Genomic DNA, 14493 nt, shown 5'->3' on the forward strand with positions numbered 1-14493 from the left:
GACAAATTCCGACACTTGATACGAATTTTGGTCCCATTTGCAAGACTGCAACGCGGAACTGAGTTTGGACACCTCCTGAATTTGAACACACATCTTCTTAAAATCAATTATTCACAATTTTCACCCGCGGAAGTACCATCCGGATGGCGTAGCACCGACTAAACCGTCGGCGGAATCGCGAAAAAAAAATCTTCCGAACGCGAAAGAAACGTGACGAGCAGATCAAAACACGTCTGCACGCGGCAACGCCTACTGCGTTTTTTCTCGACGAGGGGCAGTTCGACATATCGCTTTAATATAAACTTAAAGTTGATTTTTAAATAGGTTCCCGGGCACTAAAAAAATGGATTTCGGCTCAGTTTTGCATGCAGATTCAGAATATGGAATTATCTCAGCATCGTTAAAAAAAAACTCAAATTATTTGGGATCTCCACTGGTAGTTGTGAACATTTGCGTCTCTAGCATTTCTTCCATTATTTTTTCTTTTGATTGAGTGTTATTGTTATCAGTTCTGTACTTTTAATTCCCCTCTAATGCTTATCTGTGACAGAAGCGGAAACAGCAGACCCGCCTCTTTCAGGAGAAAAAGCGCTGCCAGGAAGAAGCGTAGTGTGAAGAAATGGAACTGCTGTGCCGTTCCCATCAAACACGGAAGTTTTATCAGAAGCTCAACGCATCTCGCAACGGCTTCGTGCCGTGAGCCGAAATATGCAGGGATAAGGATGGAGGCCTCTTGACGGACGGACGTGAGGTGATCGAAAGGTGGAAGCAGTACTTCGATCAGCACCTGAATGGTGTGGAGAACGTAGGCATAGGAGACCACGGCAACTGAGGAAACGACGACGCCAGTGCAGCGAAGGACGGAAACGAACCAACTCCCACGCTGAGGTAAGTTAAGGATGCCATTCACCAGCTCAAAACCAACAAAGCAGCTGGTAAGGATGGTATCGCAGCAGAACTCATCAAGATGGGCCCAGAAAAGTTGGCCACCTGTCTGCATCGGCTGATAGTCAGGATCTGGGAATCCGAACAGCTACCGGAGTAGTGGAAGGAAGGGGTAATCTGCCCCATTCACAAGAAAGGCGACCATTTGGAATGTGAGAACTACAGGGCGATCACTATTTTGAATGCTGCCTACAAAGTGCCATCCCAGATCATCTTCCGTCGTCTGTCACCTAAAACGAATGAGTCGTGGGAAGTTATCAAGCCGGTTTCATCGACGGCCGGTCGACAACGGATCAGATCTTCATCGTACGGCAAATCCTCCAGAAAAGCCGCGAATACCAGGTCCCAACGCATCACCTGTTCATCGACTTCAAAGCGGCATACGACAGTATCGACCGCGCAGAGCTATGGAGAATCATGGACGATGGACGGTGTTCAAAACTGCGTAAGGGTTTCGGGTGAACTATCCAGTTCATTCGAATCTCGCCGGGGACTGCGACAAGGTGATGGACTCTCATGCCTACTCTTCAACATCGCTCTGGAAGGTGTGATGCGACGAGCCGGGCTCACCAGCCGGGTCACGATTTTCACAAAATCCGGTCAATTTGTGTGCTTTGCGGACGACATGGACATAATCGCCAGAACATTTGGAACGGTGGCAGAGCTGTACACCCGCCTGAAACGCGAAGCAGCAAAGGTCGGACTGGTGATGAATGCCCCAGAAACAAAGTACATGCTGATAGGCGGAACCGAACACAACCGGATCCGTCTGGGTAGTAAAGTTACGATAGACGGGGATACTTTCGAGGTGGTGGAGGAATTCGTCTACCTCGGATCCTTACTGACTACTAACAACAACGTGAGTCGTGAAATTCGGAGGCGCATCATCAAAGAAACTGCGGTCGAAAAAGAATCACCCACGCACCAAATGTACCATGTACAAGACGCTAATAAGATCGATGGTCCTCTACGGACACGAGACATGGACCATGATCGAAGAGGACCTGCAAGCACTCGGAGTGTTCGAGCGACGCGTGCTAAGGACGATCTTCGGCGGTGTGCAGGAGAACGGTGTGTGGCGGAGAAGGATGAACCACGAGCTCGCTGTACTTTACGGCAAACCCAGCATCCAGAGAATGGCCAAAGCCGGAAGGATACGGTGGGCAGGGCATGTTACAAGAATGCCGGACAACAACCCTGCAAAGCTGGTGTTTGCTATTGATCCGGTTGGCACAAGAAGGCGTGGAGACAGAGAGCACGATAGGCGGACCAGGTGGAGCGTGGCCTGACGAGCATTGGGCGCGACCGAGGATGGAGAGCGGCAGCCACAAACCGAGTATTGCGGCGTACTATTGTTGATTATGTCTTGTCTTAAATGTGATGTTCAACAAATAAATGTATGTATGTAATGAAGACCTGCATCCCAAAACTTCAAGCATTTTATCTGGTAGACAAGGTTAAACAAACTTCAGTTTACGTGGAATAGGTCATTTTCATGTGTTTCATCAATATATCAAATATTTTGATAGAATTTTTCCATGGGGAATTGAATCGAAAGAGCGATTCCATACAAAAGCTCCGTTCTTTGTTTGTTCACTTCAAACGAACCGAAAAATCAAAGACAAATTGTGGGAATTTCACCTTTCACCGGAGAATACTAAACCTACTGAACCAAACTGGGTGTTGGAGAGACGTTCGGATCGAAAATGAAGACGTTCTCTGCCTGCTGAGCAACAGGTGGGTGTATGAAAGAAAACCGTTTCCATCCAGATCGGAATTCGAGATAGGAAAAGTACCGAAAACTGCTTTGAGTGAGGAAGAAAACGATGGCTCTTTTACTGCTTGGCGTAATTGAATTTAGTGAAATGATGAATCGAATGATGGACAATGATGTAGGGTAAAATTTATCTCGTTTTGGGTTCCTCGTCGAATGTGATTAGAGGAGAATGAGGTGATTCAAGGAAGATGAAAGTTTTTTGAAGTTTTGCTTTTGGTTATGAATTACTCATCTTGTTTTCTTCGATCTGCTGTGGTATGTGGCATATCATTACTTCATAATATTCTTCTCGAGGCTCTCATTTTTCATCCTTTACCTTTAATAATTGATGCCAATTGAGTTTTGACTCTGATTTGATTGGAGATCTCGGGTTGAAGTTTTTAGAAGCATTCCTTGTTTTTTGAACACGATCCGCCTTGGCGTGCAGAAAAACATTTACCTTGACACACGTTAAGTGCAATGGGAAAAGGCAAAGTTGGAAAGGATAGCACTGAGGAAGTTAAACGAAAATTTACCAGCACGTTCTGTACCCGAAGGGATAAAATTCACACAGTATTGCCAGAAATCACACAATTTCATTTCGAGTGGTTGAAATTCTGATTGATTCAGTTCTTAAGAAAAAAAAAACTATTCCAATTCCCATCAATCCTGAAACAAGCAACTTCCATTTCGGTCACTTAATTCCCATCTGTCGAAAAACTTTTCCTCCTATCATCCATCAGAGGTCACTGCAACCAAAAGAATAAAAAAGTAACGTTTTTGTCACTGTCTCCTATTAATTCACGTTCATCAATTTTTCTTTTCTCTTTCAAACCTCCACCAGGAATAACGTCCATCACGACGCTGACGGTGCTCTCGTACGAGCGATTCTGCCTCATCAGCTATCCGTTCTCGTCGCGGAGCCTCAGCCGGCGCGGGGCCATCTTTTCCATCCTGTTCATCTGGAGCTACTCGTTTGCCTTAACTTCGCCGCCGCTGTTCGGGTGGGGGGCGTACGTCAACGAGGCGGCCAACATCAGGTAAGCGCATGGGAAGCACATCTCGGGCAGGCAGGGGAAGTGGGGTGGGCTTCTTTAGGGAAATCAATTGGCGGTGGTCTCTATACCCATCTGGTTTACAGGGAGTGTGTGGATTAGACTGTCCCAAAAAAAATGTTCGAAAAGTCAACGTGCTCAACCCTTAAATGAAAGATATACATATTTGAAGCATTTTCGTAGAAGGAAAAACTTGTAATTGGAAGGCATGAAATGTTGCTAATTGACAAATTGAGAGATGAAATTTGTGAAAAAAATCGCGTTCTGGTGGGATTCGAACCCACGACTCCGTATTCGCTAGACCGGCGCTTTAACTAACTAAGCCACATAACAAGTAATGATTCTGCGGAATAGAAAGCCAAACGAACTCCGAAGCCGCACCGTGAACACTCCTAGGTATGCGGAGTGCGAGAATAAGTCTCGGCTTCATAAAAAAAATTCGCTCGCACTTGTAGTTTGTGGTCACAAACAGGAGTGTGTTGTGGATTGGCATCTAAGCCGAAAAGGAAGATGAGTTTGTGAAATAGGAGTGTTCACGGTGCGGCTTCGGAGTCTGTTTGGCTTTCTATTCCGCAGAATCATTACTTGTTCTGTGGCTTAGTTGGTTAAAGCGCCGGTCTAACGAATACGAATAGTCGTGGGTTCGAATCCCACCAGAACGCGATTTTTTTCACAAATTTCATCTCTCAATTTGTCAATTAGCAACATTTCGTGCCTTCTAATTACAAGTTTTTCCAGTATGTTTCAGACATACCAGCAAATCTGGTATAATGCCAGTAAAGTGGGCAATATGTATCATTGTATTTTCGTAGAACATTTCGATTTTCTAAAAAATCGTTTGGAGGTTCCGCCAGGGCTGATAAAAGGTCTATTTGTTGAGCATTTTTGATCAAAATTTACTAAAAAAAATACATGTACTATTTTTTATTTTCAATCTGGAAAGTTTTATCTGCTAGTACTACTCATATGCGCCATTCTTTCTAAAAAAAAGATTTAATATATTGGAAAAAACATTTTTTTTTTGAGAATTTTAATGACAAAGGGTCATTTTTTAAAAATTGCTCTGGCGGAACCTATGAACGATTTTTTTAAAAAATCGAAATGTTTTACAAAAATGCTTCAAATATGCGTATATTTCATTTAAGAGTTGAGCACCTTGACTTTTCAAACATCGTTTTTTTTGGGACAGCCTAGTGTGGATCTGTTGATGGTGAAATGGAAAAGTTACTAGTAAAGTAGAAAACGATGTTAACCTTCGAGCGATCACGCTGTTGTATTTTGTACAACATGTTGAAAAAATCACGCTTTTCGTACTCAGCATTAGTGCGGTGCTGACGCAGGTAGTCAACCGCGCGAGTTACGGAAGGTTAAGTTATGTAAACTTGAGTTTTTTACAAGATCTTTAGCCAATAGCTAGTTTCGGGACCAAGAATTTAACCTTCCTTCCGAAAGAAGAACTTACTTTTTGTGAGTTGGGCGGCAGTGAGATTCGTTCTTGGGTTCTCGGCGTGAAAGTCGTGAATTTAGAAAATAATTCTATTTATAAAAAGTGCCTACGTAGATCTCTCAAATGCTTTATTTTTCGAGAATTTTCTTTTGCGCTCAGCAGGGGTTCAAGCTTTTCAGAAATCTCTTAAGAATGTTTCTCCAAAAATTTTTTTTATATGACAAACCTCATTTTGATTGAAATCTTTACTTTCAATTTGAACTTCTACTATGAATCCTGGAGCTTTGAATAAGGAACTTGAATATTGAGCTTGAAGCTCAATCCCCAATTCTGTAAAGGATTCTTCCACTGTTTATAAATTTCTGTATTGACGGTTTTAAGCTTTCATCAAGCAGTGTTCCAGAAATTCCACTAGGAATTCTACCGCAACTTCCTTAAAAAATCATCAGGCGAATGATTTCAAAGTTCCATCTTATTTTTCAGGGACTCGTCCATTCATTCTTTCACGAATTCCCTCAGAAATTTCTCTAGAAATTCCACTAACAATTTCCTTTGCAATTTTTTATAAAATTATCAAAGAAGGATTATGGAAGTTTCTGTCAATATTCCACAAAAATATTTCTGATATTCTTAAAGAATGACTTCAGGAATTCCTCCAGGAGCTTGTTGAAAAATCCTTCGGCAGTTACTTGAGGGGCCAGTTTTTCAGGAATTCTTCCAACAGTTTCCTGTGGAATTATTTCGGCAATTATTGGAATATGTTCCCTGGTATTCATCCGGCAATGTCTTCCAAAACTCCCCCTTCAATTGATAAGTGAATTTCTCCATCAATTAGTTCCTCCGGCAATTTTTTCAGAATTTTTTTAGAAAAATGTCTTCAACAATAGTTTGGAAATTACTCCGGCATTTTCTCCGGAATTCCTCTGAAAAATTTACAACTATTGTCTTCTGCCATTGTTTCACCCTTTGGAGCCGGATAATTTCGCTACTGCTGCCGCAACCTCGCTGGCCTCGAATACGTTTGTTATGCTCGGTTTCATCGCCGGGGTCAAATTGACCCCTTCGGCTCCAAAGGGTTAAAGAATTCTTTTAGATATTAATAATTATTCAGGCATTTCATGACTTCCTCAGACTGTTTCTCAAGGAGTTTCTCCGGCAACTATTTTAGGAATAGGAAATTTGTTTATCAATTCCTCCGAAGCTTATAGAATTTCTCAATTTTTCAAGCATCTACTGGATAGGTTATTTAGATATTCCTGTGCCCATTTTTTGTAGTTATCCTCAGGAAACTATTTTAGGATTTTTTTCTGAAATTTTCTCTAGTATTTTTTCCGGTTTTCCTCCAGCAATTATTGTATTAACTAATTATTCATCAACACGATTGCCTCCGGAGTTCAATTTGCAAATTTATCCAAGAACTCCTCCGGTATTTTTTTAAGATTGCTTCCTTTATTTGCTTTAAATCAGTTCCGTCAGTTTTTTTTTTTAAGAATTCCTTCGAAAACTCTCTTACGAACTCATCCGGGAATGCATTCCAGGAATTAATAAGGCAATTTGTGTAGATGTTTCTCCGAGAATTCCTGAAGAAATTCTCCCTTCAATTTCTTTAGAAATTCTTCTGGAAGATTTTGCAGAAATTTCAGCGGAAATTCTTTTGAAAAGTTCTCCGACAGTAACTTCAGGATTTTTTTTCAGAAATATTTAGTAATTCTAACGCACATTTTTGAGAACTCCTCGTGCATTTTACAGAGTGTCCTCTGACAATTCATTTTGCAATATCCCCGACAATTTCTAAAATTGTCTGGCAAATTCATAAGGAATTCCTCCAGTAAGTTCTTCAGAAACTAGACCGCCAATTTTTTTCAAGAATTTCTCTTCAGCTTCTTAAGAAAATGTCGGTATTCTTTCAGAATTGTCTTTTGAAATCTTCTATGGATGACGATTTCTCAAGAAGATGTTTTGAAAGGTTCTGCTGAAATTTCTATCGGCAATATACCTCCGACACTTACTTCTGGATTTATTTGGACATTTTTTCAGCAATTTCTTCGCAAATTATTTGATTTTATTTTTTGTGCAATTTTGAGTGAATTCCTCGGTTTTTTCGTAGTTTTCTCCGGAAATTTTTTCAAAAAAAGCTGCTTGACATTTTGCGCAAAATTCGTCAGGAATTAGCCCAAGTAAGTTCTTCGGGAACTCCTTCGAAAATTTCGTTAGGTATTTCTCTAGAACTTTCTTAAAATTATTCCGTCAATTCTTTTGGAATTTTCTTTGGATATATTCTACTGATGTCTCCAAGAATTTTCATCTGAAATATTTCTGGCAAATGATTTTGAAATTTATTTGACATTTTCATTGGAAATCCTTCCAAAAAATTCTTATGAAATTCCTCCTGTATGTTTCCAGGAATTCTGTCCGTCAATCACTTTATGAATTCCTATGGCAATTCTTTTAGCATTTCATTTGGAAACTCCTTTTGTAACTTCTCCGAATTTTCCTCATTTTTTCAGGTAGGTATTTTAGAAACTGTTTTGGCAATTCCTTTAGAGGTTTCTCCAGCAATACTTTTGTCACACACTTTTGTCTCTCAATTTCTTATGGTCTATTAAAAAAAACTAAAAATTAAATAATTTGTTCTGCAATATCCAAAGACATTTTTCTAGCAATTTTTTGCGAAAGCCTAGTCTCCAACTCAACACAATTGTTTAAGAAATTTTTCTGGTAGCATTTTCTTAAGGGCAGACTTGTTAGAATCTCAAAATGGCCGCCACAATGGCCGACTTCGGCACCTACTCACGATTTTCAGGGCACAAATCTCTTCGTAAACGAAACCAGCGCACTTGATCTTCTTATTTTAAGCTTATTACAAGTGAGCAAGAATAGAATAATAAAATGCACTGTTATGTGAAGCTTGCTGCTTGAAATTTGTGCGTTTGAAGTTCTGATGCACTATTGAAACGGGATTTCAAGACGTTTGTCCTTAAGTTGTTGTTGCAATTTATTAAGAGGTTCTCTCGGAAATGCCTCAAACATTTCTTTTAAGAAGTTCTCCAAGGTTTTTTTTTTTTTTGGGAATTTAGAATTTTGGCAATTTTTTCAGGAATTTATCTGGCCATTTCTTAAGGAACTTCTACAATAATGTCTTCAGGAATTCCTCAAACATTTCTGTTAGAACTTCTTTTTTTGGCGTTGAGTGAAGAATTAGCCTAAGTTAAAATTCACGAATAAAAAGAAAAAAAAAGCTTGGCATGACTCTCCAACTGGGTCAAAGCTTGCTTCTCAGCTTCTTTATCACTTCCAAAGCTATCGACTCAGAGTTTCCTCTGCCAATTGCCATTTTGCAAGTGATCGTCTGACAAGCTTGAATATATTCAATACTTGTAAGTAGGCTATTGGCCTTTAATAGTAGATAAGGAGCATGTGCCTTACCTGAGTCTCATCCCAGGGGCACCTAGCCTGATGAGAGTGAGTTTGGGGGGGGGCTACGATGGCCCACACCGTCGTTGGTCGTTGGTCGTCGCTTCGCTGGTCGGATCGCACCCACTACGCGCACGGACGTATCTGTCCGGTTGGAGACGGGAAATCACTTTTTCTCTTCGGAGGTTCGGATGCGCGTTTGATTTGGGGTTTTTTGTCGCACATTCGCGACGGATAGACGGTAAAACGTTTCTTCCGAGATCTCTACCACAGGCTCAATCCACGATCTACCGATTGCTGGCCTTCTTCGTTCTCTAGGCCTAACCACAATCCGGGCCTGAACACACCCACGTGGGATTACCGGAGTCGGGACTAGGGATCACTTCGATTTCACGGCTCACTTTCACCTTTTTTTTGTTACCACGGGCATTTACCGCGGCCACTTATTGCAGAGGATCACGGGTTCACAAGGCCACGACGGCCGATCTGTAGCACATCCGAAATCAGGGACTTTTTTCCGGTTAGCGGTATTAACTTTAGGAGCACTCGAGCACACACCTGTTCACATCCCAAGTTCAAACCAAAGAGAGCGGGTTCTTCGCTCGGGGATCCGTCCCGGATGGGGCTCGCTCCAACTCGTCTAATTTTATCCCTCTTTTCCTCGTCTAATTGAATTTTTATTGCACTCTATGGGCGCGTGTGGAGGGAATGATGCAACGACGGTGTGCAAATTGGGCGTTTTTAAAGGAAAATTTAACAATTTTAGACCTAACTCCTAACACAAAACAATTTACATAATTTATATATTTATTTTTAATTTTATGGGACATGCACATGTTACATACTCAAAGAAGTTTAGGAAATATTCACTAGGAATACTTCCTGGACTGATCGGGAATTGAACCCGTCTTCCTCAACACGGCCATGCTGAATACCTACGTCTTTATATCTGTGGCTTGGCTACATGGGCCCTTCAAAAAACTTGAATATTGGGTGTGCTAAATCATTTAGCTTGAACCTTCAAGTTGGCCGTATGTTTTTAGCTTGCAGATTCAAGCTTTCAACTTAGCCAACTAAAGACTGTTAACTAAGTGTTTGAAACTTGTAACTTGGAGCATTGTTGCAGATTGAAAACTGCTCGAAGCCTGGCTTCTGAGCTTCAAGCTTGAGATATATTGATTGATTTGTCTTTATTTAAGAGACTTTCAGCCCTTGGCTGGTTCGTCTCTCTTGGGATATAAGTTATTGCTTACTGTATGCTTTATTGAGCTTTCCGAACGATGCTTTCGGTTTGGTCCTTAGGAGCTCTGAACTTGAAACTAAAACTTTGGAAATTAGTGTTTAAAGCCTTCAGCTTGGAGCTATCACGCTGGAGTTTGACCTTGCAGACTCAAGCTTGGAGCTTTGAGCTTGAAGGTTAATGCCTTAAAGCAAAACTGGACACATTTCCATTTTTTTTTTATGTTTTATCATATTACAGAGCAATGTTTTCAAAATCGATTTCCTTACTCATTAAGAGGAACAAACAAGGTTTTTTACTGATAGAAATTTTTTAACAGTTTTCCAGAAACCATTTTTTTTTTCGTAATTACGTTTCGAAATAGCTCAGCTTTATCCTTTCTCTGAAAAATGAAAAATGAAAAAAAATGCTCCGTTGATTATGAAAGTCGAAACCTAAGACATGAGGGAACGTTTCTAGTTTCTCCCTATTTTTAAGTAGAACTCCTCGGTAAATACGGAGGAATTACTGGAAGGATTACCGTAAGCACTCCTGGTAGCATTGCCGCAAGAAATCCTTGAAGAATTTCCGGAACTATTCTGGGAGAAACTACTGGATAATTTTCCGATAAAACCTCAGCAGTTCCCGGAGGAACACACGTAGGAACTAAATTCAAAATTTTCGAAGGAAATCCTGGAGAAATTCCCGGTGTAACTCCTGAAAAACAAATCCGAAGGAACTTAAGGAGAGATTCCCAGAGAAACTCTCAGAGTATCTTCTGGAGAATTTTTCGAAGGATCTTGATGAAGGAACTTTCAACTTTCAACTTTCGAAGAGTTGATGAAGGAACTCATGGAGTAATTCTCGAAGGAATTTCTGGATCAATTTCCGAAAGAATCAGAAGACCTCCTAAAGCAATTCCCGGAGAAACTGTTTGAGCAATTCCCGGAGGAAATCCTGGAGCAACAAAACGGAAGAAATCCTGGAACAATTTTCGCATGAACTCCTGGAGAACCCAGGGAAGAACTCCTGAAGTAAATCCCGGAAGAACTCCTTGAGCAATTAATTTCCGGATGAATTCTTGGAGGACTTCCCGGGGGAATTCCTAAATAAACTCCTTGAAAAATTGTTGAGGAAGCTGGTGGAAAAAATTCTGGAAGAAATTATAGAGAAACTCCTTGAGGAATGCCCAGAAGAACTCCTGAAGAAACTCCCAGAGGAACTCCCAGAGGAACTCCCAGAGGAACTCCCAGAGGAACTCCTAGAGGAATTTTCGGAAAAACACCTGAAGAAATTCCCGGTGGAACTCCTCAAGGAATTTGGATGAATTTTCGAAGCGTCCTTTGAAAGAATTGCCAGAGGAATTTTCACAGCAACTGCACAGCAGAATTGATGGAGGAACTCCAGGAAGAATTCCCAGAAGAGCTTCCGGAGGAACTCATCTCTAGGGGGATCTTCTGGAGGCATTTCCAGAAAAAAATTCAGAGTAATTTCCCGACGAAACTTCTGGCGCAATTTACGTAGGAACTCCTGGAGCAATTACCGGAGGCACTTCTGGAACAATTCCTGTAGGAACTCCTGGAGCAACTTACGGAGGAACTTCTGGAGCAATTCCCGCATGAACTCCAAGAGCAACTCCTGGAGCAGTTCCCGGAGGAACTCCTAGAGAAACTCCCGGACAAACTCCTGGAGGAATTTTCGGAAAAATTTCTGCAGAAATTCTCGGTGGAGAACTACGAAAACTAAAAACCTGACTAGCTACTATATGTATATAGTAGTAGTAGTATATAGTAGCTAGTAAGGTTTTTAGTTTTCGTATGTTTCGTACGACTATCCACCAACGCAACCGCGAAATCAAACCAAATGCGGTGTCCAGGAAAAGAACTTTATCAATACATAGGACAATTCAGCGCAAAGCTTTTAGCAGCATACGAGGGACGGTGCAAGTTTATATCCCCTGAGGATGGCCGAGTCCAATGGCCAAAACGTCGGAATTAAACAAGTAGCACTTGTCTTGATTTTACGCTAGACTGAAAAGCCACCCGAAAACAGTTCATTTTACAGTCGAACCTAATTCATGAATAAGCATGTAGTTTTGAACTGACAGTTTGAAGCTTGCAGCTTGTATCTTGAGAACTTTGAGCTTGGAACATAGAACTTCAAGCTTACTGAGTGAATCTTATAGCATAGGTCTTGGAACTTTGAGCTTGAAGCCAGCAGTGTTGAGCTTGCAGGTTGAAGTTTGAAACTTAGAATTTTGGAGCTTTGAGCTTGCTAGCTTGAATTTTTGACCTTCGAGCTAGTTACTAACATGGTAAAGCTTGTAGTTATGAGTTTACTCATTGGAGCTTGCAGCTTAGATCCTAGAGATTTGAGTTTGACACTTAGGGCTTATGACTTGATACTTTGAGGTTGCGATTTGAAACTCGCAGCTTTGAACTTTGACCTTGAGAGCTTAGAGTTTGAAATTAGAAGCATAGAATAACAACATATAAAATTAGACTTGTCTAGTCCAATCTACACATAAAAAACATCTTTAAGAAAATGAGCTTGAAGTTTGAAATTGTACCAACTTGGAACTTGGCACTTAAGCTTCGACCTTGCAGTAGATGCATGGAGCAAGTAGATTGAAACTTTGATTTTAAATTGGAATTTGGAGCTTGTATCTTGAAGCTTCTAATATTCCCCCTTTTTAAACCTACCGAATTTCCTATTGTACGGCATTATTTCCACGCCTACAACAGATCAGCTCTCCACTGTAAAGTAATCTTCCAAATGACACTCAACTAAATCAACACCTTTCTCCTACGCATTCACAAACAACCTAATGATCACTGTTTTGTTAACGCATCAAAAGCCCACAAAAGCAAACTCAAGCATTGAATCACACAAGAAGGCTTCCCTTTGGTAAGAACGCGTCGTCGTCAAAGCTGACACAATCAAATCTCGTCCCACTCACCTTCTGAATTCAGATAACGATGTCAATCTAATGACAACAGTTCAAAGAGGCAGTGGCGGCGACGACGGCGGTCGTCACATGTCTTCTCCTTCTTTTACATGATTGCGGAGTTATGTATCTTCTCTCCTGGTTCAAAAACAGCAAAGCTGACGCCTGACGACGACGATAAATCTGCCACAAACAACCACACCGATGCCATATCGAATGGCAGCCTTGCTGATGGCTCGCTCTTTGCATTGGATGCCTCCGGTGTTCCATCTGCTATTGAGGGTGGAGAAAAATTGAAGGGGTGTGAAAGAATATTTTTTCCCAAAGGTTGACGTAGGACTACGTGGTTGCTACACTGCCGGTTTGCATAGAAAATATTCATGTTTAGGGTTCAAAATAACTGTTTCTAGAGATTCAATTGTGATAGAATTTTGGTTGCAACCTAGAAATATGTACACAGCTAATCGCGTTCGGTAATTTTTACCGAAATCTCAACCGCTGAGCGTTCGGTAATGGGTTTTTAACGAAATTCTGTAAAATAATAACAAATTTCGGTAAAATGTTATCGTTTATCTGTCAAACTCTAACGAACTTCGGTAAAAGTTGCTACCTTCACCGAATTTTTCCTGTAAAACAAACTTTACGGCTGAGATTTCGGTAAAACATTACCGAAGTCGGTGATTTTTGCTAACTGTGTAGTTAGAATTCCGACAATATATTATAAGTATGAAAACATACAAAAAAGGTATTTTTTTATTACGGATTTGGGCCGAAGAGTCTCAGATTTTCATGAAACTTTTTCCACAGGCAGGGCTCATGGATATATGAATTAAAAAAATTGAAAAAAAAAATTAGGATCGCCTATTTTCCCGGAAAACTCAGGTGAACATTTTTTGTTCACCCCTGACACTACTTACTTTGAAAAATCATAACTCAAGAATGAAGCATCGTAGAAACAAAGTTTTTTTTTTCAAAAATGAAAGCAAATTTTCTCAGAAACCCAAAAAACAATATGAAGTAGAAAAAGTTTTCCACAAAATTGGCCATAACTCAAAAACAAAAAAAAATGCATTAAAAAAATTTCAGCAATTCAAGCCTTTAAAATAAGCTTCCTCAAAAATATTTTTTTTGAAAATTTTCCGCTTTTCTCCACGAATTTTTTCAACTGTGGAAAATTTTTTTTATTTATTTTTTTTTATTTCTGAGAAAATTTGCTTTTGTTTTCTAAAAATGAAAGTTTCTACGATGCTTCGTTCTTAAGTTATGATTTTTCAAAGTAAGTAGTGTAAGTAGTAAGTGTTTCTTCAGGAAATAATTCTCCAGGAATTTCTCTCTCGTCAATTCCTCTATGATCGTTTTGTTCCGATAGTGATTGTTCCAGGACATGTACCAAGAAATGCTTCAGGAAATCCTTCTAAGATTCCTTCAGAAATTCTTACAGACACTTCTGCAAGAATGCATCGAAGAATTCCTCCAAGGCGATTCAGTCTCAAATAAATGAACAAGATTAATAAAATCCTCCAGACTTTTTTTCCATAGCCTCCATCAGTGATTCGATCATGGATTTCTTCAGAGATTTCTTCAAGAATCCCTCTAGGGATTTCACCTCCTGGGATCCCGACAAATTAAAAAAAAACAAAATTATTACAAGTTGTGTTATTTTGTTACAATGATTTTGTTATAAAACATGTACCGTTAGTAGTAAAAATA

The 14493-nt window shown here is 40.2% G+C and overlaps 2 protein-coding genes across 2 annotated transcripts in view; one reads left to right on the forward strand and one right to left on the reverse strand.

Annotated features, from left to right (window-relative positions):
* The window catches only part of LOC109418392 (UDP-glucosyltransferase 2), a 740033-nt gene that overhangs the window by 346082 nt on the left and 379458 nt on the right, over positions 1-14493 (reverse strand). The gene's annotated exons all lie outside the window — the stretch shown is intronic.
* The window catches only part of LOC115263972 (vertebrate ancient opsin-like), a 97005-nt gene that overhangs the window by 61172 nt on the left and 21340 nt on the right, over positions 1-14493 (forward strand). The window contains exon 4 of the mRNA XM_029867276.2: positions 3546-3741. Within this exon, the coding sequence (XP_029723136.1) occupies positions 3546-3741 (196 nt within the window). The remainder of the gene's footprint in view (positions 1-3545; positions 3742-14493) is intronic.

This window comes from Aedes albopictus, chromosome 3 (genome assembly GCF_035046485.1).
Source record: "Aedes albopictus strain Foshan chromosome 3, AalbF5, whole genome shotgun sequence".
NCBI classification, from domain to species: domain Eukaryota; kingdom Metazoa; phylum Arthropoda; class Insecta; order Diptera; family Culicidae; genus Aedes; species Aedes albopictus.